This window comes from Ipomoea triloba, chromosome 13 (assembly GCF_003576645.1).
Source record: "Ipomoea triloba cultivar NCNSP0323 chromosome 13, ASM357664v1".
Lineage (NCBI taxonomy): Eukaryota > Viridiplantae > Streptophyta > Magnoliopsida > Solanales > Convolvulaceae > Ipomoea > Ipomoea triloba.
Genome location: NC_044928.1, coordinates 22,002,424 through 22,018,915, shown reverse-complemented (window position 1 = coordinate 22,018,915; position 16,492 = coordinate 22,002,424). Strand labels below are relative to the sequence as shown.

The 16,492-nt window shown below is 35.1% G+C and overlaps 3 protein-coding genes across 3 annotated transcripts; 2 read left to right on the top strand and 1 right to left on the bottom strand.

Moving 5' to 3' along the window:
• The first annotated feature begins 498 nt into the window (after positions 1 to 498).
• On the top strand, positions 499 to 3,121 carry LOC116002450 (glycine-rich protein A3-like). The gene is made up of 3 exons (XM_031242592.1): positions 499 to 652; positions 1,744 to 2,037; positions 2,563 to 3,121. Exons 2-3 carry the CDS (start codon positions 1,776 to 1,778, stop codon positions 2,832 to 2,834), a joined length of 534 nt encoding a protein of 177 aa, XP_031098452.1. The 5' UTR covers positions 499 to 652; positions 1,744 to 1,775; the 3' UTR covers positions 2,835 to 3,121.
• A 2,428-nt stretch (positions 3,122 to 5,549) lies between these two features.
• LOC116002576 (ABC transporter E family member 2-like) lies at positions 5,550 to 10,646 on the top strand. Its single transcript, XM_031242743.1, has 11 exons — positions 5,550 to 5,862; positions 6,860 to 6,945; positions 7,049 to 7,146; positions 7,225 to 7,342; positions 7,433 to 7,522; positions 7,793 to 8,097; positions 8,204 to 8,399; positions 8,475 to 8,660; positions 8,764 to 9,033; positions 9,704 to 9,949; positions 10,098 to 10,646. Exons 1-11 carry the CDS (start codon positions 5,757 to 5,759, stop codon positions 10,215 to 10,217), a joined length of 1,821 nt encoding a protein of 606 aa, XP_031098603.1. The 5' UTR covers positions 5,550 to 5,756; the 3' UTR covers positions 10,218 to 10,646.
• Positions 10,647 to 12,898: 2,252 nt separating this feature from the next.
• LOC116001555 (pentatricopeptide repeat-containing protein At4g19220, mitochondrial) lies at positions 12,899 to 16,059 on the bottom strand. The gene has a single exon (XM_031241437.1). It carries the CDS (start codon positions 15,945 to 15,947, stop codon positions 13,098 to 13,100), a length of 2,850 nt encoding a protein of 949 aa, XP_031097297.1. The 5' UTR covers positions 15,948 to 16,059; the 3' UTR covers positions 12,899 to 13,097.
• Between the last annotated feature and the right edge of the window lie 433 nt (positions 16,060 to 16,492).

The following is a 16,492-nucleotide window of genomic DNA, read 5'->3' as shown; positions in this document are numbered from 1 at the left end:
GGAGCTACAATATACCGTCTATACATATCCACTCTTGACATCTTTCATTTCATTCCAAGTCAAGACTTCACAAACAGAATCTCTGAACACAATATAAGGAATCTAACTTCAGGTGATAACAATAGAGACATTCGTGCTAATAAGATGTTATAAAATCATAGAAAACATAAAGAGAAAATCAGAGAGAGGGGAAGAAAACACGGAAACTCAAAACACATTCTCATTAAGTATTAATTGATCAAATATAGACATGTACATGATGGGGGTAAAACTGTATAACGATAAAAAGGATATATAATGGCCATAAAACACATATATTTACATCAGACATTACTTTGAAAGTTAGTTAAAATTGTAAATTTTCAAAATATAAATTGTAGGGTAATATCAACTTTTACAATTGAAAATGGATTGCACGAATATGAATAACCTTTGACCTTAGGAAAAGGTAAATTATGAAATAGAAAACAATAAGAAAAAGGTTGAGAAATGAGAACTACGCGCTCAGACACGGGATGTACGCATCTAATGACGCGTGGATAAATAGTCGTAAACTTATAAACGAAGCTACAATATAATATTCCGTCTATACATATCCACTCTCGACATCTTTCATTTCATTCCAAATCGCGACTTCACAAAGAGAATCTCTGTAAGCCCCCTGCCTCTCGCCCTCTTATGCATATCGTTGATGTATCTGAATTTATATATGTTTGTGTATCTTATGTTGAATCCGTAATTTAAATGAGTTCTTTGTTGAAAATCTGTATAGTTTGTTAGCGTTCATGAATTATTGAGATTGTATTTGGGAATTTAGGGGTTTTTTTTTTGGTTTGTGATCAGAAAAGAGATCTTAGGCCCTGGGTAATATTTATTTTTTTTAATGCTTATTGATCCTCCATTGTTGATTGATCAGTTTCTATCTAATTCTTTTGAATTGTAATTTTCTTTTTGACCAGCGGCTATGAGTTGGCCGTTTTCTTGTTTATTTGATTAGTAAAGAAGGGTCAACAATTGTGTGGGCATTAGATTTCTTCTTTGTTGGCTACAGAAGGTGATTTATCATTTATCTGATATTACACTGAGTTTTCATTGGGTTATATTATGTGCTGTTAGATCAATGGTTTATATTCTGGTGCATTTAGTAGTTAGTACATTGAGATAATGTGAAAGTAATGGTAGCTTTATCTAAATCTCAGTGCCTGCTCTAGTATAGAATACCTGCTAGTTTGGGGATGGGTTATTGTGGCTGGAGGGAAGGGTGAATATGTAGCTTATTTAGTTTTTGGTTCTTAATTGTCTATCTTTCTGTATTTGTCTTTTTTGTAGCTCCAGTTTTCAACTTTTTTGCTACTTGTCTCATTTTTGTATGATTTACACACCTGTTTTATCTTATTAGGCATTCTTTAGTCCTGTGTATACGATATAGTTTTGTAAGCAGCCTAAATTCCTTTGTATGTCCCTATGTAATCATGTGAAACAGTAGTATATTGTTTGGTTGATTTTCTATGTTCTTGTGGGCTATCTCAATTCTATGTTTGAGAGTTTGAGGCTTCATAAATATTTAGCAATTCTCATCTAGGGTGATCTATACACCGCTGGAAATGTCTAGCTTTGAATTTGAGTTTGGCTATTTAAAATAAAACAGAGGACGTGTATTGTGTTTGATTTGAAGAGAATATTTTGAGCTCAATCACCTGAAATATCATTCTCTTATTGTCTAACGGGTTTCTTATTCATCAGATAGGTACAAGTTGTTTTGTTAACTAAGACAAATGGGAGGCGGAAAGGATAAGCACGATGAGTCTGATAAGGGGCTGTTTTCTCATCTCGGTCATAATCCTGCTCATTATCCTCCAGGACAGTACCCTCCAGCACCAGGTGCATACCCTCCTCAACAAGGGTATCCACCTGCAGGATATCCTCCTCAGGCATATCCACCTTCTGGATATCCTCCTCAACAAGGGTATTCCCCACAAGCCTACCCCCCTGCAGGTTACCCTGGCCAACCTCACCCATCTGCATCACACCATTCAGGTACACTTATTGAATATCTTTTCTTCTTTCTTTATCCCCACTTTGTGGGGAAGAACTTGTTGAAACCAGCCAAGTACCTTGTGGTTTGATGGCATCATTGTTACCATTTCAATCAGAAGGACACATGTTTGAGTCTAGAAGGTTAAATTGTAGTAACCCAAGAAAAAAAAACTTGTTGAAACCACGCCCCTCTCATTTTCACTTTGGCTTTTGCCTGTTGCCAGAAGTTCAATTTTGCTGTTTTTTTGTTTTCATAAATAAACTAAAACTTTGATGGAAAACTTTGGAGGCATTGAATGATAAAAATAAATAAATAAATAAATAAACTCGTCCATTGATGCATAAAGTACCTGACAAGGCTAGACACAATTCACAAGCACTTTGATATGCCCCGTGGCCTAGCAGTAGTGAATGAACACAATAAAAAATGCATTATACGGAGTATCTTGCAACAAATTGAAAGTGCCGTGTGGAGTTTCCTTTGTGTTGGTGTGACTTTTGTGCTAAAATTTTTCTTACAATTAGGGCATGGAGCTGGTATGGGGGCAATGCTAGCTGGAGGTGCTGCGGCTGCAGCAGTTGCTTATGGTGCTCATCACATTAGCCACAGTGGCCACGGTGGTTCTCATGTACCACATGGTGTTGTACCTGGTGTTGGTGGTTACGGCCATGGAAAATTTGGCAAGCATGGCAAGCACGGCAAGTTCAAACATGGCAAGCACGGCAAGTTCAAACATGGCAAGCATGGAAAGCATGGAGGGATGTTCGGTGGTGGGAAGTTCAAGAAGTGGAAGTGATCCATTCTTGACCTCTCTGCTAAACATATGCCAAGACCTTTAAGACTGCTAATGCTTTAATTTCTATGAATAAATTATACTATGGTACATATTTAATGCTCTATAGGCTATATGAAATCATCACCAGAAAACTCAGTTTTTGTGGCTGTGATGGAATCCATAGCTTTCATGGTTAATCTGACATCATTGTTAGTGTTTTACACTTTCTTCTCCATTGCTTTTCTGCTTTGTATCAGTGATAAATTGCTCTTGATGGGAAAAAATTATTTACATTTTTCATTAAAAAATATCGTAAAATTTGCATGCTTTCTAAGCCTCAATTGCGGCTTCGATAATACAAATTTCACAAACTCTAAAGCATAATTTGCATATCTGATCTTTAGTTTTTGTTTCTTAAGTGTTTTTCTCCTACCCATTAAAGATCTAGTGAAAATTATTGAATTAATTATATTGAAAGCCAAGACCCTATAGTGAATGGAAGGAAGTGATCGACAAGGAGGAATTCTGTATCTAGCGGAGTATCTATTTTTAAAACTCAAAATTAATAACAATGTTTTTAGTCATGGATACAACATAACATTTTCCACATCGTGTGTGCTTAAGACTACTATAGGGCATTTGGTAAACAGAAATGTTTGAGAATTTAAAAGGTGAGAAATTTGTTTACACGTCTGATGCAATTTTTGATATTTAGGATAGCTAGGAATCCAATTTCATTATATTAAGAAAATTAAATTATATTTGAGAATTTAAAAGGTGAGAAATTTGTTTACACGTTTGATGCAATTTTTGATATTTAGGATAGCTGGGAATCCAATTTCATTGTATTAAGAAAATTAAATTCCACTTAAGGGAGGTCCGACTCTCTTTTCCAAGTGATTGAGAATCTATCAAATTTATTTAATTAATTAATTATCTTTTTTGAATCTTTCATAAATATAATAAATTTGTCTCTTTCACTATTATAATTTGTTTATCAAAAAAATTTACATATAGGTACATAGTCAATATTATTGACTAGTTTTCTATTTTAAATATAATCCTTAATCATGATGCGTGTCTCTTCTTTTTTTTTTTTTTTTTTTTTTTTTTTTTTTTTTTTTTTTAAGAATCATTACTATATTCTGATAGAGTTTTATGCCTAGTTTGTAATATAATTCATATGAAGGATAACTAACAAATTAACAATGATATATTAGATATTTAAACAAAATTTCTAGGCAAGTTTAAATAAATCAAAAATCTTATTTAATTTTTTAAATAATTTAATTCTTATATTTTTATATTAATACCAAACATATTAATTATTTTCTTTTACAAAATTATTTCATCGTAAAAAAATTTGTTTAAAAGTAAATTGATAGGCCAGAAAATACTAAACACCCTTATAATAGTGGCAAATTTTACTTTGGACCATGGTCCAAAACGGTGTCGTTTCTTTCAATGAAAAGAAAGGACACCCGTTCTGCGTAATTAATTCTACTTGTATAACATATTCAGTTTCATTTTATATACATTGTAGTTTTATTTCAGCATAACTACAGTTTCATTTGACTTTATACATACAATAGTCTTTTTACAATGAGACATGCTATTGAATTTTATTTTATACACACTGTAGTCTTATTACAACACCACTAAATAATAATTCTAATTCAACTACGGTTTTATTGGACAGTATGCACTCAAATATATGAAACTGTTATTCAGTTTTATTTTATATACACTGTAGTTTCATTACAATACAACTACAATATCATTTCGATATAACAAAAGTTTCATTTGACAATATACATCCAATATGTGAGACATGCTATTTAGTTTCTTTTTATACATAGTGTAGTTTCATTTCAACAAAATTAAAGTATCATTTTTATTCAACTACATTTCTATTTGATAATATACACTCAATATGTGAGACATGTTATTTAGTTTCATTTTATACATACTGCAGTTTCTTTTCAACACAACTAAAGTATCAATTCAATTCAATTACAATTTCATTTGATAATATAAACACAATAAGCGATACAGTTTCATTTTAGATACACTGTAGTTTCATTTTGTTATGAACATGCAAAAAATACGAAATTTGTTAAAATGTAATGACGGCTATTTCTTTACTTAAAGATATGACACCGTTTTCAAACAATGGTCCACAAAGCTTTGTGGACCATGGTTCACGGTATAACAACCGTATAATAGTGTGCCAATTGCCAATAAACGTTACCTATAATTTCCCGCAAATTATACTGTGGACCATGGTCCACAAAGCATTGCGATCATGTTCTAAAATGGTGTTGTTTCTTTTAATGAAAAGAAACCGCGCTTGTCCGCATCGTTATGTGTACAATAGCTATATTTATGTAACATATTTAGTTTCATTTTATATACACTATAGTTTTCTTTCAATACAACTACAGTTTCATTTTGATATAATTACAGTTTCATTCAACATTATATACTCAAATATGTGAAATTGTTATTCAGTTTCATTTTATATACACTATAGCTTCATTACAACACAAACACAATATCATTTCGATATAACTACAATTTAATTTTCGACAATATACACTCAATCGCGTCTGTATCCGTGTCCACTAACACAGACACTAAAATGATGTCGTTTCGGACAAAGGTCAACGGTATAACGATTGGGTTAAAACCTACTCAAACTGTTTCATAATATCCATGAAAGAATGACTAACGAAAATAAATTGGGCTAAAAAAAACAAATTCATACAAAATTCTCAAGCTATTCTGATGAACCCTAGGCCCTAACCAGCTTAAAATCAAAATTCGATTCCCTTCCCTGTGACGCGTCCCTCAATTGGTGGGACGGGACCTTTTACGGCTAAAACACTCCACTTTGCTTAAATAATTTAGGGTTTCTAAGCGAGGAGATCGGAGGAGAGAAAAATGTCGGATCAGAGGTTGACGCGTATTGCAATCGTCAGCTCCGACAAGTGCAAGCCCAAGAAGTGCCGTCAGGAATGCAAGAAGAGCTGCCCCGTTGTGAAAACCGGTAATTCACTATATTCATGTGTCTCAAATATATTTTATGATTATCTGTTCGTATTAAAAAAAAAAAAAATTATCTGCAGATTTTGATTCGTTATATTTACAGTTGTGAACTCCTTTTCCTTCTAAGAGATGCATCCGCGGATAGTAATTCAAATGAATCTTGATTAGATTATTGACTAAAGTGTAATTGGAGGTCCTGTTTTAACAATTGGGTGATGAAGTTCATATTTTTATTGTGTTTACATCTCTTACTATTTTTCCCTTTGTTGTGCATCATGTAACTATGCCGCATGTATCACAAATATTGTGAATTTTTGTTAATATTATTGATTAGGTTGTAATTGAAGTTTTGATTTAAACAATTCAGTGATAAAGTTTGAATTTGTATTGCTCTTTTATCTGTTATCTACTTTCCATTGTTCATGCATCATAGTATGAGTTTGTGACATCTAGCAACATCTGATGAGTTGTTACACTGGCAATATATTCCACTCTTTTTTTTTTTTTTTTTTTTTGTTTTGTTTTTACAAGAGCTTCAGCCCCTTTGAGGTAGCGTTCTGTATATTATCTCTTCTTGAAAGAATGTCTTTCTATTCGTTTTCTTTCATTCAGGTCCAAATTAATTTGATTAAATTGGTTATGCATGCAAAAACATAGTCACAAAGAACCTAGACAAATGGGGTCGGGAAGTGTTTAAGATTACACACCTTTTTTTCAGGAGTTTCTATCAGTTTCCAGTGAAGCTTTAGTTGCTTACATTGATTTTGAAATAAAAAATTGTCATGCATGCAATTTACCTTCTCAAAATCCACTTTTCTATTTATGTTCTGTTTTTAAAGGGATGCTGAATCTTATATTCTACTGTCTGATATTTCATATGTGATGGTTCTGCAATTTTTATTTTTATTTTTTTTAAATACTAAGAAACATGATATACCACAATATCCATAGGCCTTTACTGGACTAGGTCTAGCCAATTCTTTGCTTTGTTATTGTAGGCAAACTTTGTATTGAGGTTGCTCCTGCATCCAAGATTGCTTTCATCTCAGAGGAGTTGTGCATTGGATGTGGTATTTGTGTTAAGGTTTGTAGACTCCAAACATTCATAAGAGTATTTTTTATCCTCCTGTTGACTTTTAATGCAATTGTCTGATATTCCGATTACTTTTATCCTTAAAAAAAAACAGAAATGCCCATTTGAAGCAATTCAGATTATAAATCTGCCAAAGGACTTGAACAAGGATACTACCCATCGTTATGGTCCTAATACGTTCAAATTGCACAGGTTAGTTGTTAAACTGCTAGTTCCTCATGCAATTACCACTAATTCTCTGCTTAAACTAATTGGAAATATTTATCACAGATTGCCAGTTCCAAGACCCGGACAAGTTCTTGGCTTGGTAGGAACAAATGGTATTGGCAAATCAACTGCGCTTAAAGTTTTGGCTGGGAAACTAAAACCGAATTTAGGGCGCTTCAATGTAATACATTTGGATCTCGTCATTTTGCATTAAACATTTCTTTAAGAAAGGTATATAGAAGGCTTACTATTCTGCGTTTATTTCTTGCAGAACCCTCCGGATTGGCAGGAGATATTGACTTATTTCCGAGGTTCTGAATTACAGAATTACTTTACTCGTATTTTGGAAGACAATCTAAAGGTGAGTTCTGTTTGTGGTGCTTTTATGATGTGCTTAATTGATTGCATTCTTGATGATTTATGATGATACCATTCTTGATGGTTCACAAACATTTGCAGTATATACTTTTTCTTTTCTGCGCATATATGTAAAGGATATACATTTTTTAAAGAATTTGAAGTTTTATGTTTACTTTTAGAGGCAATCTGACAAAAGCAATGTTTAATATGAAAACTTTTACTTGCCTTATTTACCGTCCTTTACTTATGATGCATTTCTTTTCTTTAATAGGCTATTATCAAACCTCAATATGTTGACCATATTCCAAAAGCTGTCCAAGGAAATGTGGGGCAAGTCCTTGAACAAAAGAATGAGAGAGATGTCAAAACAGAACTTTGTCTCGATCTTGAATTGAATAAGGTTTTGGACCGTAATGTAGGAGATTTGTCTGGTGGAGAGCTTCAACGATTCGCTATTGCTGTTGTTGCTATACAAAATGCAGAAATTTACATGTTTGATGAACCATCAAGCTATCTTGATGTGAAGCAGAGACTCAAAGCTGCTCAAGTTGTCAGATCTTTGCTCCGACCCAACAGGTTCTACCCTGTCTTTTCTTCCTTTTCCTGTCAAGTATTCAAGCACTCCATTTACATATATTTGAGTTTTTGAATTTCATCAAAATTGTTTTTAATACTGCCTCAGCTATGTAATAGTCGTGGAGCATGATTTGAGTGTTCTTGATTATCTGTCGGATTTCATCTGCTGCCTATATGGGAAGCCTGGGGCATATGGTGTTGTAACCCTTCCATTCTCTGTTAGAGAAGGAATTAACATATTCTTGGCAGGGTTTGTGCCAACAGAAAATCTTCGATTCCGTGACGAATCTCTTACTTTTAAGGTATTGTTTCTTTTGCTAATTAATTCATAATTCATGCCAGCAACATCATCTAATTCTTCTTTCATTCGCCCCCAGGTCGCTGAGACCCCACAGGAAAGTGCAGAGGAAATTGAAACATATGCACGGTATAAATACCCTACCATGACAAAGACGCAGGGTAATTTCAAGCTGAAGGTTATGGAAGGTGAATTTACCGACTCTCAGATTATTGTAATGCTTGGTGAGAATGGAACTGGGAAGACAACATTTATCCGCATGCTGGTATGTTTCTTTGGGATTTCTCCAAATTCTAAATTGCTAAAAGCCTGTATAGAATTTTCCAACTTTGTGAGTTTCCTTCTTTAAACTCTTTTTGAAACAACAGGCTGGGTTGCTGAAGCCTGACAGTGTTGAAAGCTCTGATGCGGAGATTCCTGAGTTTAATGTCTCCTACAAGCCACAAAAAATTAGTCCCAAATCTCAATCTTCGGTGAGACATTTGCTACATCAGAAAATACGTGATTCTTATACCCATCCTCAGTTTAACTCAGATGTTATGAAGCCTCTGCAAATTGAGCAATTGATGGATCAAGAAGTTGTGAACTTATCTGGTGGAGAGTTGCAAAGAGTTGCCTTGGCTTTGTGTCTTGGGAAGGTAAATCCTCTCTACTACGGGTGGTATACCTGTCATTATTACTGTGCTTTATTTGGTTCATGGAATTTGATGTATCCTAATCCTGAGTTTCTCACATAAGAATTGAATTCTTGGAAATTGTTTTCTGTTGCCCGTTCTCATTTTCCCTTGGAATTTCTCCTCCTAGCCTTATGCAGTTGCTGAAACCAGTTTCTGCTTCTTCTCCCTTTCTTTCCTTCTGCTATAATCCCATCTAATCTGAGTATTCTGATTGTTGTCTAGATTGTTGTGCTGCATAGTTATGTGCTTTTTGTTGTTATCTCTTTTATTACATCCTGGATTCTTTGCAATTAAATTCTCAAGTCACACTGGTTATCTTGTTTGAGATTTAGGAATGAATCTCAGTGGTTATACTTGAGAATTAATGAACAAAGGAGACCTTTCTTTTCTAATAGAGTAATCACTTGCCATATTGTACATTAACTAAATTATTCACTGGCTGTTCTGAGATGCCTTTAACAGTTTAGTTTTCACAGTTTAGTTTTCCTTCTTGATACTTACTTAGCCTCCCCTCCCCTCCCGAATATTGGCCATTTATTCACCTACATATGATATTTCATCCTGCACACATCATTCAGTTTATGCAATTTATTGGTTTATCGATCTCATTTGTGAGCTGAACTCTGTGCAGCCTGCCGATATTTATTTGATTGATGAACCCAGCGCATATCTAGATTCTGAGCAGCGTATCGTTGCTTCGAAAGTTATAAAGAGGTTTATTCTTCATGCAAAGAAGACCGCGTTTGTGGTGGAACATGACTTCATAATGGCAACCTACTTGGCTGACAGAGTGATCGTGTATGAAGGGATGCCATCGGTGGATTGTACAGCAAATTCACCACAGTCATTGTTGACCGGAATGAACCTATTCTTATCTGTAAGCTTTCCCTATTTATATCTCGTTTTTGTTTGTTTTCCTTCCTAACCCCCCATATGAAAACAAATAACTCTCCTCTCTGAGTTGACCTTTCTTGGATCTATTTCTTATGATTATGATTTATTTGTACATTGCTCGATTTCCACAGCACCTGGATATTACGTTTAGACGGGATCCAACTAATTATCGCCCAAGAATCAACAAACTTGAGTCAACCAAGGACAGGGAGCAAAAGGCAGCAGGATCATACTATTACCTGGATGATTAAATTTAACTTTTAACAAATGCCTGCCTCTTTTTACTGGCACCTAGCTGCATCTAGAGCGAGCGCTCCACCTTTGTTGAAGGTGAATTGGTCTGTTGTGTCCTCTGATTATTATAGGTGGTTTAAAGTTTTATTTGTGAGGAGATTAGTTTAGTACAATCACTGGAGGCCCTTACGCTAAGAGAAGAGTAACGAAACGATTGAAATGATGTTGTTCGCCTTTTCTGGGCCATTTTGAGCAAGTAATTTTGGGTAAGTTCTGCTTGTATTATTTTTACCTGACACAAAGAATGCCTTACACAGTGTTGGTTAGCAAATTTTTGTTTGTTTGTTTGTTTTTATTTTTGGAATATATGTTAATAAATAATAAGAGGATGGATAGATGGTTTTCTTTATCCCCTAAAATATGCAATCAAATTCGTCTTTGTATGATTTTGCCATTTCCTGAACAAGCTGTTGAAGACATTTTTGTTCACGAGTTGTGAATATTTTACCAAGTCTGACCGGGTTTGATCTGAACTGAACAGCAATAAGCCAATAATGTCCATTTAGTACATAAATAATGTACGTTTTGTATTTTAGAAATGTGTAGCACTGTATGGACCATGGTTCACATAATAATTTGCTGTAATCAATAGTTATAGCAGTGGTCCACAGCTGTGTAGACTATGGTCTAAAATGATATTGTTTTGCGTAATTTTTTTTTTTTTTAACGCAAGTGCAACATACATTTTTATAACTCATAATATATATTATTCTAAAGCATAATAAACATTATTTTAACTCATAATAAAGTATATTATTTATCCCAAAAGTTTCATTATTCTAAACACTACATATAATGTATATTATTCTAACTTATAATGTGCATTATTCCAATTCATAAAATTCAATATCGCTTTGAATTGTTGTCCACACAATAATTTTTTTCAAGCAAGAGTTTGGATTCTTGGACTCCCTAGATTGGAGGTTGGACTTCCCAATTGTAAAAGTGTGAAGATTTGTCCCTTGTGTGTATAATCAACAAGGAGACTGATTGAAAGACTGCTTGGGCAATTCGGAATATACCTCCCCTATTTTTAGACAATAATTTTGGATGTTTAGGATTTTTTTAATACAACTGACGCTATTACATTGTAGTATCTGTTTATCACTACGTGTCATTTGAACACAAAGTGTTTCGCTGGATGTTTAGGATTAGTTTAGCTAATGTGGAAATACTAGAAAAAAAATCTATAGAGATCAAAGGGCGAACACAAAAAGTAGAAAAAACAAAATCTAAAATCTGTACAGCTACTGATATTAGCAAAGAAATCTACAGGAGCACAACGTCTTGATTATCCCGAAACTCTCAGATCTCTGTCTGTTAGTTTCACTTACCAGAGCAGAAAGAGTTGAGGTATTTTCTTCGCCCTTTTCCTTAACTTCAATTATTTTGTTGAATATAGCTAGTGCTTGTTTGTTGAGTTTGGATAAGGATATTACCTATGTTGAATGATTGAAAATCCCTATATATATTTGCAACTTTAAATTCCTGGAAAATTTCACAAGTATTTGCTGCTTAGCAGAGCAGGCTCCATTAATCTAGGATTTGAATTATGTTTGGGTGGGTCACATTTGAATTGTGTCAATTCAATTTGGTGCCCTGCTTGGATTTCAATTTCATTCAAGTAATTTTAATCTTCTAAACTATCAAGTTTGGAAGATATATGATGAATTTTTCACACATTAACCCAGTTTTGATCCACCAGTTAACTTGAGTGGATTGAAAACCATACTCTTTGGTAGTGGACTTTAAGAAGTTAGATTTGCATCCAATCTACTACTACTAGTGGTGGATTTCTGCTAAGTGGATCCACTTTAAATGCGGATTGGATGGGAGCGAATTTGGAGATCCTTGCTCACCTATTGCATTGTAACATTTCCCTTGAAAATAAATAACAAGAAAATATTATTTAGCTGTTCTTGTTTACTTTTGAGAAATTATGGTCCAATGTCAATTTATTAGTTTTAAATTGAGAAGAATTAAGAAAATGGCAATAGAAGAATACCCAAATTTACTCAGATTCTATGTTTATAAATGTATTTGATAATTCACTTACATTTTGTGTGTGTGTGTGTGGCATTAACTCAGATATTATGGCAGAAGATATGATAATAGCACTTTACTGGGGAGGGGATATAATTCATGGCGACCAGCGGGGTGTGCGTTATTCAATGAATGTGGCAGATTGGCTTATAGTCGACCAAAATATTAGTTACGATGATTTGCTTTCCAATGTTCGAAACGTGACGGCAACCGACCCTAGTCAAACAAGATTGAAGTTGAAGTGTAGATACCCCATTACTGCTGATAGCTCTGAGTATGTGGTGCTCGAATTCAATAGCCAGAGAAGGTGGGAAAGAATACTTCAAACATTCAGTGCACTTCAAGGAAGAACGGGGTTGATTGAGGTTTTTGTGGAGATCGAGTATACCACCTCCTGCAACTAGTAATCGGCATTTGGCAGAAGAGACAATGAGTAGTATGTACCCGAGACCTCCTGTAAAGAGCACTATGAGCAGGTAACATACATGGCATTTCCTCACCTGTTGTATGGTGTCTGGCATTCTAGTTTACAACTAACTCGATCTCCACCATGAATAGAGTGGGATGTTTTTGCTGACCATTCTGCGTCGTGGTTATTGTGATTTCTGTGGTTTGTTTTGAGTTTGGTATTTTCTTGTTTCTAGTCATGTAATGTTGTTTGTTTGATTGATTCAGACTGATATGTTGTACTGTTTAGTCAATAGTTGATGATTTTGTACAAATTGAGGAGATGGAGAAGTATCAATAAATCCTGCTTATAATTAATGGAATAGTTGAACAACCCTTAGTGTCTTCTATCCCAATCCTACATCAATAAGACTGTAAGCAGCAGGTTTTGCTAACTTTTTATTCTGAACTATATCTCTCAATTCCACAGCTTCTTTCCAGCTCCCAGTAGCAACATACATATTTGATAAGGAGACATAGTAACCCACATTCTCAGGTTTTAAAGAAAAGAGTATATCTGCCACTTTTTTCCCCAGCTTGAGATCGCCATGATAGTTGCACGCGCTTAGCAGAGCCCCCCAGATGCCTGATTCGGGTTGGCTTAGCATGTCCTCGACAAAATTATAAGCCTCCTGCAGCCTTCCTGATCGGCCTAGCATATCGACTATGCAGACGTGATGATCAGTGGTAGGCTGCACACCGAAACTAGTTAACATATGGTCGTAATACCAGCAGCCTTGATCGACGAGGCCTGAATGACTGCAAGCTGTTAACAGGTTAACGAATGTGGCTTTCGTTGGGCTCATTCCAGACTCGATGAGTTCAGTGAATACTTCAATCGCTTTCCGACCATTGCTGTGTAACCCATAAGCCGCAATCACAGAATTCCAAGCCGCAATAGATTTCTCAGGTGATTTCTCGAAAACTAGAAGAGCAATGTCTAGCCTGCCACAGCTGCTATACATATCAACAAGAGCAGAAGAGATTACAGAATTTTTGAAGTACCCAGACCTGAGGACATGCCCGTGGATCTGTTTTCCATGCCTGATTATTCCAAGTTGCGTGCAAATTGAGAGAACGGTAGCAAGACTTATCTCGTCTGGTTCAAATTCGAAACTATGGAATAGTGCCAATGCTTCTTTGGCTTTGTTATTCTGAGCTAAAGCAGATATCATGCAATTCCACGTACACATATTACGGTCATGGCAAAGGTTAAAAACCAAGCTTGCACTCATAGTGTCAGCCAATCTTGCATACATAGTAATTAAGACATTTTGCACACGGATATCTTTACCTGATGAGGTCTTAAGAGCTAGACCATGAATCGATTTTCCCTCATTTACCAATTGAAGGTATCCACAAGCTGATATGGCACTGACTAGAGTAATGGAATCATGGTTGACACGCGATATTTGCCTCATCAAGTTGAATGCCTCTAAAGCCATCCCGAAGTGGTTGTTCTGTGTGCATCCAGAAATCACAGCATTCCAACTATCAACATCAGCAGTAAATGAAATTTCCCCCAGCAATTCGAAAGAAGCTACTAAATCTCCACAATGAATATACATGTACATCAAAGAATTTACTGCAAGAATATTATTCTCAAATCCCAATTTTACATGCCAGCAATGTATTGATTTCCCGAATTGGAGAAACTGAGGGGCGTCACAAGAAGAGAGAACCCCAAGAAGAGTTGGTAAGCTACAGCTTAAATGCTGGCCTTGAAGCTTCTTAAATAAAGTCTGAGCTTCTCTATTGCACCCGTTTTGGGAGTACCCAGAGATCATAGTATTCCAAGTGACTAAATCCTTAACTGGCATAGTTCTGAGTAAGTGTTCAGCTTTCTTGGCGTTGTTTCCACTTAAATACATGTTTAGAAGAGAGTTCATCATGGATAAACTGGATTCCATCCCTCTTCTAATGATGTAACCATGAACTGCTTTTCCTTCTCTTAGTAACATGAAGTCTGCTGCGAGTGAAATAATGGAGACCAGAGTTGTTGCTTCAGGCTTCATAGATTCTATGAACTGCATTATATGCAGATGATTAAATGACTCAATAACCTCCTCATTCAAAGCTAGCCCATTAATCATTGAATTCCATGTAATCACGTCCTTACACTCCATCTCCTCGAAGACATATTTTGCAGCATCAACTTCTCCATATTGAGAATAGAATGAAATGAGAGAGTTCGCCACAGATATATGGCCTCTCTCTGCATAGCCAAGCTTAATAACCAATCCATGAATTGCTAGGCCACTTGTAAGCTCCTCTAAACAAGAAGATGCTGCAATAGCACACGAAAGGCTCACACTATCTACTTGTTCTGAAATAGAGACCATCTGCTTGAAATACAACAAGGACATCATAGGGTGACCATTATATAAACACCCACTAATGATCGAGTTCCATGAAACCGTATCTTTAAACTCCATTTCTCTGAAAACATTCTCAGATGAGTACAAATCATTACACTTTGCATAGACATCAAGAAGAGCATTGCTCAAAAAGGAATCTGAAAGTGTTCCTGCTTTCACACACAAAGCGTGAACTCCCATACTCCGTCTCAAATCTTTCATATTGCTCAAGGCTGAAAGAAGAATAACAAGACTGGTAGAATCAAACTCATTCCCTACTTCAACCATTTCAAGAAAGAAATTCACTACGGCCTCAAATAGATTATTCTCAATGCAAGCAGTCATGATAGCATTCGAAACAATCACATCCTTATCAACAACTTCACTAAACAGAGCCATTGAGGAGCTAAAACTCCCACCCCTTGAGTATATCATAAGCAGAGAAGTAACCGTGGGTAGATGGCGAAGAGCACCAAGTTTGATCACTAATGCATGTACTATTTTGGCATTGATAAAACTTGGCTTCTCCCTAACAAGCCTAAAGAGTTCAAGCACATGGCTTATGTTGGAAACTTGGGGATACTGAGCAACCCTTTGTGACATTTTGTCAAATGCTTGGCAGGCAGAGGCATATTGAGCAGAGACATGCAGAAGAACAGGCGACGAACAACGGAAAATGGTAGGAAGAGTGTTGATGGATAAAAGGGAATTTGCCAAAATGGAATTTTGGGAAAAATAACAAGAATTGTATTGAAAGGGAGAGAGAAATCGAGAGATTTTTCTTGGTGATGCAATTCTTGCAAGGGAAAAAATACATGCCACTTTGAAGAGCTTTCTCATAGGAGTAAATTTATAGATTACCCATTTGATGAAGCGTGAATGCCTAGTTTGCAATATTTGAACTGAAGTTTAGAATGTGGAGATACTTTCCCCCGGGAAAATTTTGTATTAGATGAGAATAACTTTGCAAATTATTATTTTTTTATATGTTTGATGTTATTCCACAAATATAATAATTAAATTATTTGATTAAAATTTTGGTTCGTTTAAATTTTTTAAGAATTTTTTTTTTTTAAATATCTAATATATCATTGCTATATACAAACATAAAAAAAACATAACAAATAATTGAATGCTAACTGAAGTTCATAAAGGTTAACAACATAGTCGTCAATTTCCTAATGAAATGGACTTTGGTACTCACCGTCGTTGATGACGATATGTCCTCTATGTAATTCATTACTCATTTGGTAAAATGAATGTCGCGACAATTTTACAATATAATTGTACTAATCACATGTTTACAGTTAAAAAATTCATCTCACTACGAATAACGAAATAAATAAATACTTAATAAAAAATCTTTAAAAAAACGTTAGTGCACT